Source organism: Cornus florida, unplaced genomic scaffold (assembly GCF_030987335.1).
Source record: "Cornus florida cultivar Cherokee Brave unplaced genomic scaffold, ASM3098733v1 CherokeeBrave_3.0.0_Hap2_Chr08, whole genome shotgun sequence".
NCBI classification, from domain to species: Eukaryota; Viridiplantae; Streptophyta; class Magnoliopsida; order Cornales; family Cornaceae; genus Cornus; species Cornus florida.
The window spans coordinates 29,657,044-29,680,602 of record NW_026775578.1 but is presented as its reverse complement, the minus strand read 5'-3'; the positions used below and the strand labels follow the sequence as shown (position 1 = coordinate 29,680,602).

The 23,559-nt window shown below is 41.6% G+C and overlaps 1 protein-coding gene across 1 annotated transcript; it reads left to right on the top strand.

Moving 5' to 3' along the window:
* Nucleotides 1–948: 948 nt before the first annotated feature.
* LOC132271046 (uncharacterized) lies at nucleotides 949–18,969 on the top strand. Its single transcript, XM_059772291.1, has 2 exons — nucleotides 949–1,533; nucleotides 18,659–18,969. Exons 1-2 carry the CDS (start codon nucleotides 987–989, stop codon nucleotides 18,754–18,756), a joined length of 645 nt encoding a protein of 214 aa, XP_059628274.1. The 5' UTR covers nucleotides 949–986; the 3' UTR covers nucleotides 18,757–18,969.
* The last annotated feature ends 4,590 nt before the right edge of the window (nucleotides 18,970–23,559 follow it).

Here is a 23,559-nt window from a genome sequence, read left to right as displayed (position 1 = left end):
GAGCACAGCCATTGAACTCGACCAAGTCCAACTCGGACGAGTCAGAGCCTATCACCACCGCTATCAGTCAGCTGCGCCCGTCACTGCCGTTCTGAAGTCAACTGAGCCAATTGCCGCTGATTTCGTCCAGCCAAGCTATCCACCAGCGTTCAGTGCTATTAGCCCGTCACCCACAGCCGAGGCCGTCTTCCCGTCACCCACAACCGAGATTGTCTTCATCACCGCCGAGCCCTCACCGGCCGCGCCCTCACCAGCCGCCGCGAGTCTTCCACGGCTGAGCCATCCACAGTTAAGCTCTCCTCCAGTCGAGCTCTCCAAAGCCGAGGCCGAGTTCATCCTCGCAGAATTCACCGCCAACCCATCCTCGCCGGATCCATCATAACCGCTATTCTCGGCTGTTGCTTCATCCTACCAAGTCTCCCTCTTGCTAAAAATAGATGACGGTGAGGGTTCGGGCAGAGGCCATTGCAGGAGAGTATCCGGAGTTTTTGTTGGCGACGTTGCAGGGCCAAAATTCGAGCCGGCAATGAGGAATCAGTCGCGATTCCGGCGACGATTTTCTGCTTCACTATTCCTATAATGGCTCGATGGCATCCTCGTCAGTCCTCAACGTAGAGCTCGGAACTCCGGCGGTGGCAGCGCGACACGGCGCGGAGCTCGGAACTGCAACGGCGGTGGCGGCGCGACATCGGTCATCGAGTTTGGGTTTTTTCGGAGCAGAGGGTAGAAATTTAAAAAGGGTAGTTCTGTCATATGTATATTTTGATATTTTAGATTAATAATTGATATTTTACTGAAGGGTAATCTCGTCTTTTCATAACTTTTAAGGGCTTGTTTGGATTAAAATTTCGAACAGAGGGTGTGAGTGTTCAAAAAATGGCTAACTTATATATGTATGTAAATATCCCAAACCTCAGGGGGTATCATTGTAATTAACCCTAACCAAAAAGAAAACCAAACCCTAGCCCAAAAAAAGTGGTGGTCTGATGGCTCTACGGCTTCTTCTCCGCAGAAATCAGTGGAACACGAAGAAAGCAAGCATCACGTTCGGTTTAATCAACCGCCATCTCTGCCATTCTCTGCCCTCTCCCGCCACCACCGCTACCACCGGTACAACCTTAGGGCCCAATGTCCAATGTCCATGTCCCGATAGGGAAACTTGGATCCATAGTAAAATAACTCTGGAGGAACTTGTCAGACTCAACTACGCGAATCAACATATGAGAGAACCCTTGGACGTCCCGGACGCTCACAAAGATGATCGTCGGATTTTTCTCGCCCAACTCGCAGTATCCATTATCAATGACGCAAGAAGAGACGATTCAAAAAGGGTTGAGTTTGTGCGGGTAGTAAGCGCCAAGTGGCTAATGGTTCATGGCACAATTGACTTTATTACTCTAGAGGCAGCATCAATTGATGATGATGATCGAATCACAAAGTTTTACGAGGCAAAGTTTCTCAAAAGAAGAAATTGCCTCGGGTTGATGAGTTGGCGCGAGCTCGAGTCTCCTCCTATCATCATTCAATCTTCGGGTATTTCTTCTTCCAATTTATAACCTCTGAATTGCTACAAACTTATTTATTTTTTTTCTTTTTCTACTCTCTTGTATTATTAATGCTAATGAGTACACAAAAATTGATTAGTTTGGGTAATTGAAACAACAACTCTGGATTCATTAATGTTAAGACTGATAGTATTGTTTAGAATAGATAGATTAATAATCAAATTGTGAGAGAGAATTTAGAAAGTGATGCCAAGGAGTACAAAAAAATTGATTAGTTTGGGTAATTGAAACAACTCTGGATTCATTAATGTTAAGACTGATAGTATTGCTTAGAATAGATATGATTAATAATCAAATTGTGAGAGAGAATTTAGAAAGTGATGCCAATTGGTAATAAAACAAGAGAAAGTAGACTTCAGTAGTATAAAGTAATGCATACCTGTAGATGCACTCGTGGAAGAGGAAGATTAACATGTATAGAAGGTAAGAGATGAAGAGACAAATCAAATTCACATGGGATGAAGTTATTAGAAATGATTATAAGAAATTAAAATATAACAGGGGAAATAACTTGTAGTAGAAAAAAATTCGTGTTGATGACTTTGTTCTCAAGGATAAAAGTAAGGATGGACAAATTTCTTATTTTTCACGGTTTTATGTTGGTTTTGATTTGATTTTTCTTTATTTTTTAAGTTTGCCCTTGTAAAATTTAGGCTCCATTTGGATAAATCAATGGATTTGAAATGAAGATTTAAAAGTTTAAACAAAAGATTAGTTTATTGAAATTGGGTTTATATCATTCCATGTTATTTGCCATACTTAACTCAACAAAACCTTTTTCCCAACTACTTGAAGTCTACTGCATGAATCTTATTTTTCCATCTCGTCCATCCAAAAGGACCAAAACCCCTCTGTTGAACCACATGTTAACATGTTCTCCCTTTTTACCTCTACTCACATTAACTTTGGTCTTCTCCTTCCCCTTCCCCTAGCATTACACTGAACATGAACAGTCATTCTTCCTAATTGGCGCACTTAGTGATCTTCTTTGCACATATCCAAATCATATTAAACATTTTTTTTTTTTTTTGAATCAAATCATTTCCAATTGGAGCTACTTCAATTATTTCACAGATGTGCTTATTTATAATTCTATCATTTCTTGTCATGCCGCAAATATATCGCGACATTCGCATTTTTGCCACACTCGCTTTATGCATATGTTATTTCTTAGCTACACAACATCGTGTCCCATAAAGCAAAGCTGGTGTAGTAGCCGTTTATAGAATTTTCTTTTCAATATAAACTGGATAAGCGGATCACAAAATATACAAGATACACTCTTCCATTTAACTTATTTTGTCTTGATTCCATGATTAATCATCTCCAATTTCTCGTCATTATTAATAATTGAGTCTTAATAATGAAAATGTTCACTTTTTTGTACCGCCTGACCCTAAATCTTGATTACTTTCCTGTTTGTATTTGTAATTTTGTATGTTTACTAAAATTACACTCCGTATATTTATGATTATTCCTACTTATCTTACCCTTTTGAGCTTCCCTCTAAATCTTCAGTTCAACACTTGCCACTTACTCTTTTTCTTGTTTCAACAATGGAAACGATGTCATCAGCAAATAACATTGTAGGTACAAGAAATTTCGTTGACTATTTACAGCCAAAAAGAGCTTCATGGACCTTCACTCATACCTACAACCTATTTTCCATTTTTAGAAGAGGAAGAGTTTCTTTCCTTGGAAGTTCTCTCCCCCTCCTCTCCTCTTTGGTGTCGGTCCTTTCATTTATATACAAGCAAGAACCCTAACAAGGTCCCTCTTGGGCCCTGTCCTTTGGGGTACAAATCTTACTAGGGTTTGGGCCTCTATTTGGCCTATGAACCCTCTTTACAATAATCTAAATGTGACGTTCGGTCCACTTTCTTGAGTCAGTGCAATTCAAGGATAGGCCTGTTAACTTTGATACGTGTCAGACGAATCGTGTTGTCCTTCATTGCAAAGCTGTTGCATTCTCATTGGTGGGGACTTTCCCTCCACATTTTGCCCCCATTTTCCTTCTATTTTAAATGTAGGAGGAAATTTAATTAAGGTGTGGAGACGAGTGATTTAACTTTTATTTTGAGCAGTCAACAATTATGTTCCCTCGAAACTTGGTGCTTAGGGCTTCGTACGTCTCGCCATTTTAGTTTGCATCATTATTGCTATCACATCACTGTGCATATATATATATATATATATATGTATATATATTTCTTCACATGTACTATGCAAATCTAGTCTTCCTTTTTGGTCTTGCTTGGGCTTTTTGAAGAGCTTTTGGTGATCGGTGCTCCCCTCTGGTGTTTCTTCCCTTTGTAAGGTTAGTCCTCCTTTTCTCCTCTCTTGTTCTCAATTCCTCTTATGTTCTTTTTTCTTCATTAGTGGGGGTAGTAGCGTAGTCTCCCAAGACAATTCTAGAAAGATGTGGTTGACCTCTGGTTGCCGAGGAAGGAGTGTGAAATCCTGGGTGATGTCTCCCTCCGATTGTATCCCAAGTAAAGGAAATACTAGAAGGGTGAGGGTATTAGGAGTGACGAAATGATTTTTTCTTCCATCCAAGTCGAAACACTTAGATCCCCTCTACATTCCTTCTACCATGCCGTATTAAATAGGTTGAACCTTGCCCCTTTGTAGGTGAACCCAAATTTCTTTAGGATCGTCTCAACTCTTCTAGTTCTAAATCAGAGGCGTGACCTCGATCTTACATTCTTGGTTCGTTTTCTCTGCTATCGAGTTAATATGATCCGTTATGAAGATGACCTTATCATTTCTTCCCGATCAGGGATAGAGCGATGGGGCATGCTTTGTTGAGGTTGGTGAAGTCTATGCAGACCTGCCATTTGCCGTTCTTCTGCACCACTACTACATTGGACAACCCTTTGGAGATATTGTACTTCCCTTATGAAAATTGCCTCCAAAAGCCGATTGATCTCTTTTGAAATTATCTTGTTTCTTTGTGGGGCGAACCTCCTTTGCTTTTGTCTTACGAATACGGGTCAAAATTGCGGATCCATGTTCAGATTAAGTGTGCCACTGTCACGGACTTGGACCTTTCCAAGCTCACGTGCGGCCTTAGATACTTTCAAGCCCCCTTGAAGTGCTAAGTCAGCCTACCTGAGTGTGCTAGCTTAGTAAAGACTAAGGCTAGACAAGTGTTTTACTTACTAAAGTGTGTAGGAAGAGAGTTAGGCAAGTGAACAAGAGAGTTTGGATGAAAGTATGAACACTTGTATTACTTGAGAGGAGATTACAACTTAGGTTGCTTAATGAGGAACAAATGAACTCCCGCCTCCTATTTATAGGCCTTTGGCCCTTACAAGAACATTCTAGATGTGTACAAATGTGTGGCCTAGAATAAGTGTCTAGAATCCTCCAAAGAACTATTTACACAATTCTAGAACTATCTACAATGTACAAGACAAGTCTAGAGAATTCTATACAACTCTAGACAAGTCCAGAAGAGATTAGACAACTCCACACTATTCTAGAGAATTCCGGAAAGTTCCATACTTGTGTAGAGAAGTTTAGAAAGCTCTCGGTTCATGTAGGTTCCATGTCATTGTCTGCTGGGCTCTTGCGTGGCGTGACATTCTCCCCCACCTAAGCTCGCGACGCCCTCGTCGCGTCTTCTTGCTTGAACCGCTGGATATGCTTCGCGAACTACCAAAGTGTATCCTCATACTCCCAGCTCGCCTCGCCATCTGGCAGGTTCTTCCATTTCACTAAATACTCTGTATACTTGGGCACGCCTCTCCTGTTTATCACACGATCTGCAAGGATGCAGTCAACTTCCTTGTCGAAGGATGTGTCAACGGCCGTGGGTGCTCTTTGCGATATGCCTCGAGTTAGGTCTTCCGCGTCTCCATGATAAGGCTTGAGTATGCTAACGTGGAAGACTGGATGTATCTTCAACTTAGGTGGAAGCTCCACTATGTAGGAGACCTTGCCCACCCGCTTGACAATGGGGAACGGGCTTTCGCACCTTCTTACTAGCCCCTTATGCATGCTCCGTAGAGACTTGAATTGTTGGGGTAGTAACTTAACCATCACCTGGTCTCCCACTATGTACTCCACTTGCCTTCGTTTGGTGTCGTCCCACTTCTTCATCTTCTTTGCCTTCTTGTTAAGGTATGCCCTAGCCAAGTTGGACTGCTTGTGCCACCTCTTGGCAAACTTGTAGGCCGCCGGACTTTTGCCATCGTAAGTCGAAGCAATGGCGTTGGGTGTCATAGGCTGCCGTTCGGTAACAACCTCAAATGGACTGTGATTGGTAGCCTCACTCCGCTGCAAGTTGTAAGAAAACTGTGCCACCCCAAGGAGTTTGGCCCAATCTCGCTGGTTGGCACTTATATAGTGCCGCAAGTATAGCTCCAGGAGAGCATTGATGCGCTCCGTCTGCCCATCTGATTGGGGGTGGAAACTTGTAGAGAAGCTGAGATCCGTCCCTATCTTCTTGAAGAGTCCCGTCCAAAACCTACCCATGAAACGCGGGTCTCTGTCACTGACATTGTTCTGCGGCACTCCCCAAAGCTTGACCACATGTTTAACAAATAGTTCTGCTGCCCTCTCTGCCGTGCAATCTGCTGGTGCGGGTATGAAGGTGGTATACTTGCTGAACCGATCTACCACCACTATAATGCTCCCGCAACCCTCTGACTTGGGCAAGCAAGTGATGAAATCCATAGAGACACTCTCCCATGGTCTCTCTGGAACAGGTAGGGGCTCTAGTAAGCCTGCGGGATGCTGTTACTCTATCTTGTCTTGTTGGCACACAAGACAAGTCTTCACATATGCTTCCACATCATTACGCATCTGAGGCCAATAGTAAGAATCTTCTAAGAGTGCTAGCGTGCGCCGCATACCTGGGTGACCAGCCTATTTGGTGTCATAACACTCCCGTATGAGCTCCTTCCGTAAGTTGCCCCACCGGGGCACAAAGAGTCGGTCCCCTGTGGTGAGAAGTAAGTCATCTCTTAGCCAAAAGCGCCGAGTCTTTCCTTCTTTAGCCAACTGAATGAGGCTTTTGGCTAGAGGGTCATGCTACAACCCTTCCTTGATCTGCTCCACAAGAGGGTGCTGGGGCCGAGTAATAGCTGCGAGCTCGGCCTTGCGACTAAGCACGTCCACCACAACATTGGCCTTGCCCGGCTTGTACTCAAAATGGTAAGTGAAGTCCGCTAGGAAGTCATGCCATTGTGCTTGCTTGGGGCTAAGCTTCTTCTGTGTCTGGAAGTTGCTGGTGGCAACATTATCTATCTTGATCACAAATTGTGCTCTGAGCAAGTAGTGCCTCCAAGTACGTAGGCAATGGATGACCGCCGTCATCTCTTTCTCTTGCACCGTATAACGCCGCTCAGTGTCATTAAGCTTGCGGCTCTCATAGGCTATGGGGTGCTCTTCCTGCATCAATACGCCCCCAATAGCAAAGTCTGATGCATTTGTGTGCACCTCATATGGCTTAGAGTGGTCGGGCAAGCTAAGTATCGGCTCCTCCATGACTGCTTTCTTCAAGTCATAAATGCTCTCCAACTCCAAGCACGCGCCTTCTTGAGAAGGTCTGTCAATGGGGCTGCTCTCGCCGAATAACCCTTAATGAAGAGGCGGTAGTAGTTGACAAGACTAAGAAAAGAGCGTAACTCTGTCACCTTAGTAGGCGGCTCCCACTCTTAAATGGCCCTCACCTTGGCCTCGTCCATCATCAGCTTACCATCCCGTATCTTGTGCCCTAGGAACAACACCTCCTCTTGGGCAAATGAGCATTTCTCCGTCTTTACATATAGGTCGTTCTCCCGTAAGACTTGGAAGACCGCCCTCAAGTGCTGCACGTGCTCCTCTGGAGTGGTGCTATACACGACAATGTCATCCAATTACACCACCACAAAGCGATCCGGTTGGGGATGGAAGAGCTTGTTCATCAAAGTACAAAAAGTAGCAGATGCATTGGTGAGACCAAATGGCATTACAAGAAACTCATAAGAGCCATTCTTCATCACACATGTAGTCTTAGACTCATCTTCGTCCGCTATTCGCACTTGGTAGTACCCCGAGAGCAAGTCTAGCTTGGTGAAGTAGCGTGCTCCACCAAGCTGATAAAAAAGATTGGTAATGAGAGAGATGGGGTACTTGTTCTTGATAGTCACCTTGTTTAGCGCCCAGTAGTCGATGCACATGCACAAGGATCCATCCTTCTTCCTCTGGAACAGCACTGGTGCGCCATATGGGGCCTTCGAGGGTCGAATATAGCCCGCAAGTAATAGCTCCTTGAGTTGCCTCCGCAACTCCTCCAACTCTGGGGTTGCTATCCGGTAGGGCACCAAAGGAGGGGGTTTAGAACCCGATTTCAGCTCAATAATATGATCCACCTCCCTCCTAGGTGGAAGCTTCTTGGGCAGCTCCTTAGGCATCACGTTCGTATACTCGTCTAGCATGGCTCGTATCTTCTTAGGCACCTCTTCTTGTGGGGAAGGGACTAACTCATCATCGGGCGTCTCTAGTAACGTAGCAAGATAGTTAGTCTCTCCTTTCTTGAAGCCCTTCTTGAACTGCATGGCTGACAGGGCTTGGGCTTCTAACTTGGCGCCTCTCTCCACCGGCACCATACATGTTGTGTTGCCTTCCATAATACACAGTGTTAGCAAAAGGAATAGGGAATAGGGCTGGGCAAAAAATCCGCAAATTTGTGGATTCGATCCGTACGGATTGGATCGGATTGCTAAACTCACGGATCGGTGGTGGATTCAAAAAATGTGAATCCGTAGTTCACGGATCGGATTACGGATTACCCTGTCAAAAATCCGATCCGATGTGTGGCTAATCCGTGTGTATATATATATATATATTATACAATATAATTATTTATTTTTTTATTTATTACTTTGGGAGTTGACCAGTGGACCACCGACAGATTTGTAGACCAAAGAGAAACCAGAAAAATAATTTATTAAGCATACATAGCTATTAGCCTAGCTATTAGCTTCATCTTTTCAGTGTTAGAACACTTAGGGTAGTTGGATCTGAAATAAGCATCTTGGAATTGAACAAGTCCTCTCTCGAGAGGGATAACACAGCGAACCAAGGTCGCATGGCAGTGAAGAGTCAGTCGAATCGGTTTGAACTTCTTTCGGATTTAGGGTTCGGTTGCGACCGAAGAAATCAGAGACTACCAACAGCTGATTGTTCTTATTCTTGTTGATGATGAATCGATGAGATCGAGAATGATTTGAAGAAGAAAATCAACATGATGGAAAGGTTTGGGTCTCATTTGTTGATGATGATGATGATGATGATGAGAGAGAGTCGAAGAAGAAATAGTGACCCTGAGAGGAGATCGGAGAAGAAGAAAATCGGTGGATTGGACGCATGCGAAAAGTAACCACATGAACCCTAGTAGGAGATCGGAGAAGAAAATGGAGATGGAGATGAAGATGAGACTCGCGGATTAGATCCGATCCGTTATTTCACGGATTCGATCTGATCTGATCCATGGGCTAACGGATTGGTGGCGGATTTAAAATCTCCCAATCCGTTGTGAGCGGATCAGATTAGAATTTATGCTTAATCCGATCCGATCCGATCCGATCTGTGGCCACTCCTAATGGGGAAAGCTCTCACTTTGTCTAGAAATTCCAACCCAAGGACTAGTTTGAAGTCGTCCATGGGTACCACCGATAGGTTCATGTGGCCACCCCACTCACTAATGCATGCCTTGACGCCGTGTGCCATGCCATGTATAACCTTTGCCAGCGAGTTGACTACCTTCATGGAGCCTCCTTCTTTGCTATACTTGAGGCCCAACCTCTTGGCCTCGTTAATGCTCACGAAGTTATAGGATGCACCCGTGTCCACCAAAGCACGTGTGGGTGTCCCATTGATGCTTGCCTTCACGAACATTAGCCCCTTAGCTGCCGCCTTAGGGACTTCAGTCTTAGCCTTGATGGCACTAAGGATTTGCAACGAACCTATCTGCGCCTCCTCTTGTTGCTGCTCCTCATTGTGGCTTGTCATGGCATTGAGGGTCTTCTTCTTTGGGCAATCTCTCACCCAAGGTTCATCACATAGGAAGCAAGATCCCTTGGGCTTGGATGCTCCCTCCTTGTACTCCCTTCCCTCTTTGCCATCATGGCCACCACTGGGCTTACGGGGCCAATCCTTGTGTGGCGTAGCGCCCTTGTCTCCCCCACCTTTGCCGGCATTACGCCCCTTGTCCTTGTCCTTGTCTTTGCCCTTTGGCTTGGACGAGGGATCCTTTTTGGAGCTGAAATCAATAAAGGACTCCGCCTCTGCAATAGCCGTGGCAAGGTCTTGCATGTTGTGCCGCCTCAACTCTGTCTTGGCCCACAATTGCAAGCCATCCATGAAGAAGAAAAGAGAGTCCTTGTCGGATAGATCCGGGATCTCAAGAGTTAGGTTAGTGAATTCTTTCACATAGTCCTGAATCGACCCAACTTGTTTTAGCCTTCGGAGTTTGCCCCTGGCTTCATCTTCGGCATTCTCAAGATAGAAATGCTTCTTAATTTCTCTTGTGAAATCAGCCCAAGTATCAATAGAGACCGTACCTTTGCCCTTGTCACCATACTTTTTTCCTCCACCATAGCATGGCATGGTCGGTGAGGTAGAGGGTCGCCGTGCATATCTTGATGGTCTCATCTGTCATGCCCGTAGCCTCAAAGTACTGCTCCATACTGAATAGGAAGTTCTCCAACTCCCTCGCTACTTGGTTCCCATCATAGCACTTAGGCTTGGGAATATCAACCCGGGGTGCTACTACCCCTGTAATAGCTATGTCGGATGCCACCACCCACTTGCACAATGCCCAATCCGTTGACATTTCCTCCATTTGCTCGCGGAAAGTGCCAAACTCCTGATCAACATAGCCACGTAAGGTGGTAAACTTGCCCAACATAAGTTTCCGAAGTGCTTGGAGCTCCTGCCGAAAGTCACCACTTAGGGCATTGAGTAACCCTTTGACAGCATCCTGGACCTCAGCGTCCTCCGACTCCAGCTCGTCCATACACAGGTGAGCATCCTCAAGCTGCCCCTTCATGTTGGCCATGGACTCCTTCATGCTTGCCAAGCGTGCCTCTAAGCCCGCAACGATGTCCTTCGACTTAGCCCTCGTCCTCGGTCCGACTAGAAGGCGACTTTCCTCCCTTCCACGCAGCTCCTCCTCCTGGACGTTTGTCATATCTGAGTGCTCCGCCATAGCTTCCTCCACACAAGGTGTGATGCCTCACGACCTTAGCTCTGATACCAATTGTCACGGATTTGGACCTTTCCAAGCTCACGTGCGGCCTTAGACACTTTCAAGCCCCCTTGAAGAGCTAAGTCATCCTACCCGAGTGTGCTAGCTTAGTGAAGACTAAGGCTAGACAAGTGTTTTACTTACTAAAGTGTGTAGGAAGAGAGTTAGGCAACTGAACAAGAGAGTTTTGATGAAAGTATGAACACTTGTATTATTGGAGAGGAGATTACAACTTAGGTTGCTTGGTGAGGAGCAAATGAATTCTCACCTCCTATTTATAGGCCTTTGGCCCTTACAAGAACATTCTAGACGTGTACAAATGTGTGGCTTAGAATAAGTGTCTAGAATCCTCCAAAGAACTATCTACACAATTCTAGAATTATTTACAATGTACAAGACATGTCTAGAGAATTCTAGACAACTCTAGATAAGTCCAGAAGAGACTAGACAACTCTACACTATTTTAGAGAATTTCGGAAAGTTCCATACTTGTGTAGAGAAGTCTAGAAAACTCTCGATCCATGCAGGCTCCACGTCATTGTCTGCGTGGCGTAGCCTCTTGGTTGCGGGGCATGACACATTGCTGGGTTTATTCTTGCCATATCTAGATGGTTCTAAGCGAAGACATTTACAATTCTTTTTTAGGACCTGGATCAATATTTTCTTCTTTTCTTTGGTCTGTAGGGATCCGATCCGAGTCGTACTGTCTCGTCCTCCCGGGTCAACATGCACTACTTCAAGTGGTGCCTTGAAGTATTAAGAAATTTGGGCAGAGGGCTTTGTAATTGCTACTTGGGATTTTCGTCTATCCCAATCCCTTTTCCTTTGTCTTGGTCTTGAGGGTGTCTGCATAGCATTCCTTCGCTGCCACTTGGTCTCCACAGATATCGATTACTTCATTTCTGTTCGGACTTATACACCTCCTCACTTGGTGGAGGGTAGATGTCACCTCGTGCATCATGTGTATCGACCCTCTACCTATAAACAAGTTGTAAGATGGGTGGATGTCCATAATTACAAAATTCTTTTTAAGGGTTTGCTTCGCCGCTGTTACCGACAGCTCCACCACCCCAATCGGCGCCATACGTTTTTTGTCGAACCCACAAGATGGTTTCCGATCGATCGGATCTGTCAATCGTCGAACCCGTAAGAAGGTTTCCGGTCGATCGGATTTGCTTGGCATCCACCATTAATTGCTCGAATGCCCATTTTGTTTTGATGTTGACGCTACCGCCTGGATCTATCAAAACTCTTTTGACAAGGCAAATATCAGGCTTATTACGAATGGATTGTGGGGCCTGGACATGCGAAGGTCTTCTTTATAGAACAAGATGAGGGAAGATCCCACTCTGCTATGGATGGTATTAACACTGCTTATCCTCCTTAGCTTTTGAGCTTGTCGTAGGCGGGACTCTTTGGATCCATAATCTTCTTGCGCCCTTCCATGAATCGTGTTGATTATCCGAACTGGTTGTGCCTCATACTGATTTCCCTTCTTGTGATTCCAAATTGGCTCGTTTGGTTTTGAATGATGCTTAGTGGCCAGATAGTCCGTTAGCTTCCCTTTGGCCAGCATCGCCTCAACCTGCCTTTCTTAAGTTCCTGCAACAGTTTGTTTGATGGTCAAAATCACTGTGGAAGGCGCAATGTTTGCATCAATCTCTCTGTTTGATTGGTTGTTTAATTGGTTGAGGACAAAATTTGCCCTTGTTCGATTGGTAGAGCCTTGTCCTAAGTGGGGTCACTTTTTCTTCTACCTTCTGCCTCTATTCCGGTGGCCAGATCGCCGACGATACTTGACTTACGAGCATTTTCTGGCTGTCCATCTTGTGTTTGGTTTTCCACTGTAACCGTCATTGCTCTTTGCTGTCAAACAACTTCATCCTCCTCCAATTAGGGTTGTAAATGAGCCGAGCCGAGCTGAGCTTAGAGGTGTTTGGGAGCGGCTTGACTTATTTATGAAGGAGTTTGAGCTAGGCTCGAGCTCAATTGAGCCTAGCTCAATGTTGATTGAGCTCGGCTCGACAAAATTTAGCTAAATTCGAGCTCAGCTCGACAAGCTCGTTTACGAGCCATCAATGATTCAATATAGACAAACACAATCTCCAAGTATAATATATACACACAATATATATACACTCACATTACATATATATACACGCGCACACAGTTAGGGCATATATATATATATATTATATAATTAGGCCAATACAAGAGCAGAAGTGGGAGAAAGAACAGTGAGAGAGAAATATTGGAACACAGAGAAAAATGAAAAAATAATCAATAACCGAATTAAAAATCTACTACAAGGAGTTTTGTTGGCGTTTTGGTCGTTACTCACAATGGTTGCTTGATTTTGTGTTTTGATATTGTTGTTGCTTGGTTCATTGCCGCATACTTGATTTGATTGGGTCATCACCGCATACCTGATTTGCTTGGTTCATCACCGCATATCTGATTTGCTTGGAATGTCCAGATCGTGAGAGTCGTGTGAAGGAAGTGAGGAAGAGATAGATATTAGGGTTACCAATTTGTGAATGGACTATGGGCCTTTAATTGAATGGGCTAGCCCTTTCATTTTAAAAGGGTCAAAAAATATATGAACCTAGTTGGGTTGGACCAGTTTTGGGTTGGGTTTACTTATGAATTGAAATGAAACTAAATGTTCTTTGAAAATTTTATTGGGCTTGAACTCATAATTATATATATATATATATGTCTTTAGGTATATATATTAATATATGTATATTATTATATATGCTCGCGAACGCGTTTACGAACTTTGGTCACGAACAAACGAGCTGAGTAGGAGATTGTTTGAGATTGGTTTGTTTATTAATCGAGCTTGAAAATTCTATTTGAGATTGGTTCGGTTATTAAACAAACGAACACGAACCGAGCTCTTAACGAGTCGAACTCGAGCTGTTTGTCGAACATTTGGTTCATTTACAGCCCTATGTCCAATCTTAGGTAGCAGTTAGAACTCATGAGGAGAATTTGTGTCTAGGGCTAGAGAGGAGAAGTGGAAAAAGGAGGAGGAGGAGGAGGAGGAGGAGAAATCAGAGAACGTAATCTGATGGTTGTAGAGTGTGTACACCACCTTTCTTATATATATGTATATTGGGATAAGAAAATTACAGTGATGCCTTAAAGTAAACAATTAAAATACTAAACACCCTTTAACTTTAACAGTAGCCTTGTGCTCTGGAGTTTAGGGCACCTATATCTGGAGGGGTCTTCACCAGAGGTGTGGAACTTTGTACTGCCTATTAACGCCACCTTGAAAGCTTCCACAGCCGCGGTTTGATTGCATTGGTCTACCATGCTCATCTCTAGGTTAAACCTCGTAAGGAACGCCTGCAACCTTTCTCCCTTCTGCTGCCTCATAGGGCAGGGGCTCGACACGATTTTCTTTATCCTTTGATTGCCGAAGTATTGGGTGATAAACAGTTCGCACAACTATTGGAAGTTCGAGATTAAATCGGGTGGTAACTGCCTGAATCAGAGGAGAGCCAGTCCGACCAGGATTATGGTGAAGACCTTGCACATTAAGGCGTTATCTCCCTTATCTAGTGCCATTTTCTGCGGAATAAGATAGACATGCTTCAACTGATCCGTGGTTCCGTCGAATGGCGTGAAGATCGGCATCTAAAATTTCGTAGACTTCTCCGATTGGAGGATCTCCTTAGTGAAGGGTGATTCCACAATGCGAGACCACACTTGAGCAGCTAGGTCTGTCGGGATTTATGTCTTCAAGTTTTTCATTTGTTCCTCCACTTCCCTTTGGACCTGGGCCTTCAGATCCGGTTCAAGAATTTATCGAACACTTGGTCTGCTATGAGCTCCGCGGGGCATGATAGCTGGTTTCTGCTTGATTGTCGGGCAATTTTTTTTTTTTTTTTTTCATAATTATTGTCGGGCAATTTTCCCTGATTGAGATTCTCGTTTTGTTCTCTGGGAGTTCTCAATCGGCTCGATCCTGTGACTGGCGGGAGAGACTATGCAGCTCTCTGCCTTATAACTGTTGAGGTGGTGGCTGCGGCGCCTCCACTTGCTCATAGCTCAACGTTCTCCCAACGGAGGGCCTCAATCTGCTGCTGAAGTTCTTCTCGCAGACTCCATATGTTCTCGTCAAGTCGCTAAGAGCTTTCTGATCTGGTCATCGTACCTGATCGCAACTGTACCATAAACTGAGCAAGCAACCTTTCTCGATTCCCACAGACAGCGGCAAAGTGTAGGTACAAGAAATGCCATTTATTTACAGCCAAACAAAGCTTCAGGGACCATCACTCATACCTACAACCCATTTTCCATTTTCAGAAAAGGAAGAGTTTCCTTACAAACACGGCCACCCCCCCCAACCCCCCCCCGCGCCGGTGTTTCCCCCTTATTGGGGGTTGGTCCTTTCGTTTATATACAAGAAAGAACCCTTCAGAACATTCTTCTCTCTTCTTGGGGGTTGGGCTAAATGTCCTCCAGGACATTCTTGGATCTGTGCTATTCAAGGATGGGCCTGTTAACTTTGACACGTGTCAAACGAAGAGTAGTCCTTAATTGCACAGCTGTCGTGTTCTCATTGGTGGGGATTTTTCCCTCCACAAACATACACTGTGAAATCTAATCCTGAATGTGGTGTGCTGTCATTTCATCATAACTAAGGCAAAATCATTCGGGCTTAATGTTAACCCTTGATTAAAACCAACAGTAACTGAAGTTCGCTTGTTTACCTTACGGTCGTTGTAACTATAGTCAGTTATCCATCATAAACATCCTTTATTGTGTCAATGTAAACTCCTTCCTATTGCAAAACCTTCCATATCGGATATCTATCATAGGGTTTTTGTAAATCAATAAAAATCATATGAAGATCTTTCTTCTTCTCTTTATATATTTCAATTAGTCTCCTCAAAAATTAAATGACTTTCATTGTTGACCTCCCCAGCATAATTCCAAATTGATTTTTCAACAGTTCAGTCTCTTGTCTTAGTCGTTGTTCAATCACCCTCTCCCGAAGTTTCATATCATTACTCATTTATTTAATACTAACAATAATTAATAAACTTTTTCAGTCTTCTTTATTTTATAAATTGGTATTAAAATACTTTGTCACTCGTCTGACATTTTCTTAGTTACCATTATCATATTAAACAATTTTATTTAGCTAAGACACATCGACATTCCCTAAACACTTTCAAACCTTGATAGGAATGAATCTGATCCTAAAGCCCTTCCTGATTTCAATTTTTTTTTTTTTTTTTGGTTACATGTTTAACCTCACTCCTTGATCCTATGAAAAAAATATGTTGTCCTTTAGATTATTATATTTCTCTAAGCCTTATCTTCCCAAATGATTTTCATTTAATAACTTGTCAAAGTAACTTCTCCATCTTTCTTAATTTCATCATCTAAATAAATCTATGCTGCAATCTTTTAAATAATTGAAAATAAACCCATTCATTTCAAATCCTTCAATCTGAATAGAGTCTTACTGTTCTTTTCATTTCGTTATTAGTATCAAGATCCTCTAAATTAATTTCTCTCTCCGTTGATGATGATGCTTAATATATGATTCAAAAATGTCGCATGGGCTGAATAACTTTTGTTTTAATTTTCTCAAAAGATGTGTTGTTTTATGAAAGATTTGTTGTGTTCAAAACCATGGGTTTAAGCATTACGGAGTATCAGAGAAAATCGTAATGGAGAAGATCCTGAATTCCTAATCCTTTTGTGTGTGTGTGTGTATGTGTGCACATGCGCCCGTGCTTTTTGTGTAACTTGCATTCAAATATGAAACAGAAAACAATGGAGTGCAAACATGTTTATGTCTTTTAAGTTTTCTCTTTTGTTCCATCAGTTAGAAAATGCAATTTAGGAGAGCTTTACTGTTTAAAATGATATTATGGCTGTTTAAAATGATATTTCTCCGCAGCTTGTCGCTGCACGAGGAATTTGGACTATGTTCTTGGCTCAAGGCATTGTATACTCTTTTCCCCGACATAGCTAATGTCATACAAGATGCTGATGATGGTTTAACCAAATTACATGAAAACTTTGCATTAGGAGTTTGGGTATGTTGAAATTGTTAAAATCGTATTAGGAGGGATACACACACAAACACACACAGAAAGAGGAAGAGCCTTGTTCATTTGCCGAAATGTAGTTACAATGCACAACTAAATGACCACTATGGCTAGGTGCACGTCAGATGTAAGGGAGATGTGACTTGATATTCATATCTTCCGTGATGTCTCTTGCAGTGCCGTCGATGTTTGACATAAATATGTTACTGCATATTAATGTCTAAGTGAGAAGGGGTGGACCTATATCAACTTTCAGTCTCTTTTTCTAATGGAAGTGTTTGGTCCAAATTGTGTCAAGTGCATGGTAATATTTTTAAGAGTTGCTAGTTGCTAGGTTGTTTTGGAATTCATGAACTGCATTTGAGCATTATTGCATGCTTGGAGATGTGACTGTACCTTAGGCAAAGACGTAACTATCTCCTGCTTATAAAGCCATATATGACCAGTGTAAAACTGTCACAGAGTTTGGACTTTAGTGCCATCGGGAAAGACAAGGTAGACTGTGGAATCCATGGAGATTGATGGTGATAATTCACAGTGACGAGCAAAGGAGGCTTATTGAGGTAAATTGTGGAGGGTAAGTATAAGAGGTCACATGGACTAATTGGAAATAAGCAGTGGAGGCTAAAATCTATGAGTCAGTGAGGTTGATGGAGGTAAGCCATATAGGTTAACATTGAAATAAAAAGCTGATGTAAGAAGCTCTAGTGATGTGATAGACGTGCCATTCTACAATAAAAGATCAAGACTTGCGCCAGGGTACAATGGGATCAAGTGCGCATATATGTTGGTGAGAATCAAGTGCGTATGCTGAGATCTGGTTATACAAGTATAGTAGAACCTCAATAACGCTCCTCATGCCTAGGGTCCAAGACGTAGTTTCTTATTATTTCTAACTATTCAGATTGCTCTATTGCTATATTTTCTGCTTACTGCTGGTTGTAATTTTGTTAGGGTGCTTGTGCATGTTATGGCTGTTTTGCTTCTGTTGCTTACATATATTTATTTTTGGGTATCTAGTTGAATGCAAAGTCCATTCACCCAAAATAAATAAATAAAAACTTGGTGAATTTTATGTGTTGTTGTTGCCAATTGCTAAAGCCTAGCCTGTGCAATAATTGTTTGCATTAATTTATTGTCATGGGGAGATGAAGTCTAGTTTTCTTAGTAATAATTATGTGCATTCATTTATTGTTTTGACAGATGAATGCTAGTTTTGTTTGTATTGACAGAAAATTAAACATTGAAAAGGAGTGAATTCAAACAGTTCTGCTATCTGCTGCCTGCTTATTCCTTTTATTGTTGAACCTTTATGGTTTTTGTTGCTTTTAGCCTATTGAAAACATTTCTTCTTTTATCACAAGGCATTATATCCCCTTATGTTTGTCCACTTTCTCATTAATATTTCGATAAAAAAAGGTTACTCACCTAAATAATTATAATAGTAGTAATATAATTTTAGTAACAATAGTAGTAATAATAATAATTATGATAATGATGATGATGATGGTATTGTTGTCTTTTGTGCTCTTCTTCGCCAAATACCTGGCAGTAATTATTTTTGATACAAAATTAGGATAATTGATTCATTAGGTCAATGAGAGTGGTTGAAGAAAAAAAGAAAAAAATGCTCAAGAAAGGCAGTAAACTAAGATGATTAAAGTGGTAATTTATAGACAGATTGATGAAGAAGTTGATCGTCACCTTATCAAAAAAATGAAGGAAAAAAAGGAGATTGGTTTTCACGCTCTTACCATCCTTTTTATCTTTTTCAGGTAACGAACTAAAGTTCCAGCTGCAGTTGGCTAAAATTGAGCTGGAGTTGGCTAAACAATACGAAACAGCTACTGCTATTCTGAAGTTGAAAAAATAGCAATATGGTGTTTTGCTGCTGCTAAGTTTTAACTTTATTTTAGTGGACTGTCTATGTATGTTGTTTTCCGGTGGATGGCTTATTGATTATCCAGAAATTACTGTTCCAGTTTATTGTTCAAATGATGTCAAATGGTAAGCCAATAAAGGATTTTTGTATTCTGCAATTCTATTCGATTATTGGAAAGTTGAGGTCCTTTGAGTAGGCTACAAATTAAGCTCCAACTCCATTGACTTAAAAAAAAGGGGGATGGTTGCCTTGAAATTTTGGACACCAAGCCAAGGATATACCATACGTTTATTGCCATAGCCTAGTCTTATTGAATGTTACTTAGTACTGAAGCCCTCACCCTCCATCTCCTCCTTTTTGCTGCTTTTGATATTTGGAAATAGGGTTGGAGAAGACGAAGAACGAATTTGGGATCTCTACAGAAGGAAAGATATTTTGGATGTTAAAGTTTGGGTAAAGTACAATGATACCCGTGATGCTTGCCATCTACAAGTTGAGCAGTTTTTGAATAATGACACCCTTATAGATTTGATAAAATTAACAAAGGCACTCTGACAATGGTGAATTGACCTTATTACCAATTGATACATTAAATTATCAATTTACTCAAAACAATCCTTTTTGATTGACTTAAATACCCTTAAAAATTAATATATTCTCATACTAATAAATCAAGCACCACCACCACCACAGTCCTACCACCACCACCACCACCAACAGGTGTGCGGTGGTGGAGGTAGAGAGAAAAAATGCCCTCCCTATTTTCCCTCTCTCTGTAATCTCCTACCACCACCACAATCACCACCATACCAGACACCAACCACAACCAAAAAAAAAAAAAAAAAAAAAAAACCACCACAATCGCAAGAAAAAAAAAAAAGAACATAGAAATGGCCATGGCAAACCAAACACCACCACAACCACCAATAATGGCAAATTTCTCCGCCATAACATTCACTTCAAAAACTGGTCTTTGAGCTTTCAATTTAATTTGCATATCAAATTTATTGAAACCCATATATATATATATATATATATATATATATATATATATATATTTAGAGGAAGAATCTGGGGACAAAACAAAAGGAAAGCAGAGGGAAAGAGTATATATACCGAAAAGAGGTGTCAGAAATTCACCATAGCAAGATTGCGACTGCCACCGACTTGAGCAATGAGAGGCCCTACACCCTGAAGTGGGTGGTCAACAATTACCCCTGCCTCGACAAAGTCGTCATCTTTCATGTGTCCGACGAACATCCTTTGCGGCGCCGATTGGGGCACCATCGACCTCTCCGTTGACACCAACACCACCACTAAGGAGTTTCAACAGACGCTTGAAGAATCTAACTCCAAATTAGATTCCTCCACTCTCCTATGGCAAGACATGTTCGAACCCTCATCGATCCAAACACCCAACCGTTCCCTCATAACCACGCGCCACCACTTCCGAACCCAGGCACCGTCGGAATTACCAAAAATGCAGATTATACCATACTTTCAGTGATGGACATGCTTCCTTGCCTAAGATTAGCAAACTTTGTCCTCAATTCTCTCTTCTTGAGAGTCGGAAAGTACTTTTCATAATAGAGCTTCTTGAATATATCATAACTCATGGTGCTCACATTATGCTTGTGAGAAATGGTCTTCCACCAAATCTCCACGTCTCTCGTGAAATTATATGTAGCCAACACGATCTGTAACCAATCCAACAGTAGCTCCATAGCACTAAAATGCTTCTCCACCCTATTAATGAAATTATCCACCACAAGCGGATCCAGACCACCCTCAAACAAGGTAGGCATCAACTTGATGAACCTAAAAATGAAGTCGAGAGTCTTCTCCGACTCACTCTTTTTCGGTTGTGGTACCGGTTACGGAACAACTTGTGATGAAGACACCATAGTGACTCAAAGAACTTCCTGTAAGACCGTGGCCTAACTTGGTCCTCGCCCACTAAAATATGCGGTTTTGCATTCCTCCTAGCTTGTACCTCTCTAGATGGGACCAAATCACGCAAAAGCATATCTTTCTTAATTTGCTCCTCAACCCGCTCCACGGGATTAGAGCTAGAACTTTCTCTGGTATCCCTTCTTGGTGGCATGACGCTATAAAATGAAAAAGCGGTTCAACAACGAGAAAACTATAAAATTAGTCCGAAATGATGTCCTCATACAACTCACTCGATGAAATGATAAACACTTTCGCATTTAACATGCTGGAAATAGATTACAATACCAAAACACCTAGCATACATGGTTAAATTACATAATTGCCTCATATATATGGCCATGCAACAAATACTTTAACATCAAACACAAAAACGCATAAACCTAAGCATGTAAGCACATAGCAAGTAAGCATGCTTTTAAAAACATTAAACACTTTAGCACGTAACGCGAAGTCAAAACAATTCAACCTTCAACCCCTTTTAGGCAAGCCACTGCCCGTCATCCTAATGGTTTTCGAACCATGACTCTGATACCAAATCCGTAATGACCCAAACCGGAAGGTCTGAAACGCTATCTAGGTCTTTACCCAAACCCGATGATACGTAAGGGTACCATAGTCATTTCACATCATTATAATAGTTCTAGGGTCCATAAGGGCATAACGATCATTTAGCATAGTCAATAATGATTTAGAACCCAAAAGGGGGTAAAATAGTCATTTGGTACATTTATTATGGCTTCAAAACCCATAAAGGGTAAAACTGTCATTTATTGTGGCTATTATGTGCTTTAGATGATGTCCGGGGTAATTAGGTAATTAAACTAAAATTTGGGCTCAAAGTGCAAATACTAGCTCATTTAACCAGTTACATGATTTCATCTAACTGGTTAGATGGCTTAATCCAAAGAGCATGCAAATCTGAGGACCCATCTAATTGGTTAGATGATGCCAAGAAATGAAGTGATCGATTAGATCACCTCTTAAACTTATATAGATGCAATTTAAATTGCTCAAACATCAAATATAAGTCCATGCACATCATTTAATTCAACAACAACGTATTTGATCACCAAAATAACTCATTGATTCATCATTTAAAGGTCGGAAATCTCTATAATCCATTATATACTTCCTCCAAAAGAATAAGTTTACAAAATAATAAAGCCTCCATGTCCATGATTACAAGGCTTCTCTTGAAGCTAACAAAAGAATAAGGTTATATACATTTGTTCATTGCTTATGAAATTCTATTATAAAAGATATCAAAAGTACATCAATCAACTTTTTGTGAAATAGTGTTAACGCGGGGTACAGAAGCTATTAGTTGAATTTAATCATGGTTAACTCTTTTAATGACCTAGATCTGATTATTAGGTCAACTTGTTCAATTTATGATTGATTAAATTATCTGATTAATTAACCATCCACATTCATAAATATAAATACTGAAAAGTAAAATCTCTATCTCTATTTGCTTTACTACACATATTAATTGCTTATATATCATCAGATACATGTGCATAATGATTAAAATCAATTACTTATCAAAAAAAAAATAATGATTAAAATCAATTGAAAACAGATTTAGCACTTCATGAATAAATACTTACCAAAGTTAAAATCAACTAAGGGCTGGTTGAATAAGTTTATTTATTTGTTTGTTTAAATCAGAATTATTTCTTTATTTAAATAAATAGTTTATTTGTTTATTTAAAGGTCTATTACTGAACAAGTAACTGAATACAAAGGCTGTCTAGATTCACCGACTTACCATTGAATTAATATATTTCTGATATATTATCTTCCGCATTTAAAAGATAAAAGTTTGAGTGAATTTATAAACAAAGTCAAAACTTAAGCAAAAATTGGGAACCGACCTATTCACCCCCCTTCTAGGTCTTATCTCAAGATTCTGACCGTTGCGGTCTTGATTGTGACTGGCTACAGTCTCAGTTGAGACCTCTTCAGTTAGTCTCACTCTTGAGCTAAACTGATAGAACCCGTGTCATCAGGTGTGTTGTTCAATGCTCTTGAGAAAACAAAGACATTTGGCTCTCTTTTTGGTCCCAAGGGGGCTAGATATGCTATTTGGGCTGAGGGCGCAAAGAAGAGTACCATAGGTGCGTGGTGGGTACATTATTTTTTTAGAAGACATTGAGCTTGCGCAGGAGGGTCTTCCCAAGGAGGGTAGATGAGAGGTAGCTGGCCCTCTTTTTGGCCGTCCTTCTTGCTTGGCAGCATATCTACTTTGCTGGTTGTCGAGACGTGCTTGAGGGAACTCCAAAGGATGCTCCTTTGTCGTGTTTGGTGGTCCTGGCAGTGAAGCTAGCGCAAGGAATGATAGTTCCCTTGCACCACTCTTTTTAAGGACTTTGTATCATCAACTGGATATGCTTATAGATGATTCTGCATGGTTAGGTTGTCGATATCCTATGTCTTCTAATGCGTCGACCACATTTCTTCAGTTGTTTCTATATGAGAGGTTTAGGAGGTATGCTCCTATTCATCGTGATTTTAGTGGTATCGATCAGTTCGTGTGAGGTTTACGCTGGGTGGGGCTTTCTCCGATTGGTGTGTGTTTTTGCATTGACTGTTGTGAGGATTTTATTTCTCGTCTGCATGCTATGAAGTTGTCAGGTTTCTTGATTATGCCTATGTATTTTGAGCATAATGGGTGGTTGTTACAAGGTCACAGAAACTTTTCAGATTCGGAGTTACTGTTTTTGACAATGATTACTCCGGGGTTGTTGGCTGTGCTTTTTGAGTTACACGTTTTGGCGACGAATACCCTCTAATAGTGCCTCAACAGTTTGGGTATGATTGTGGCATTGCTTTGGACTA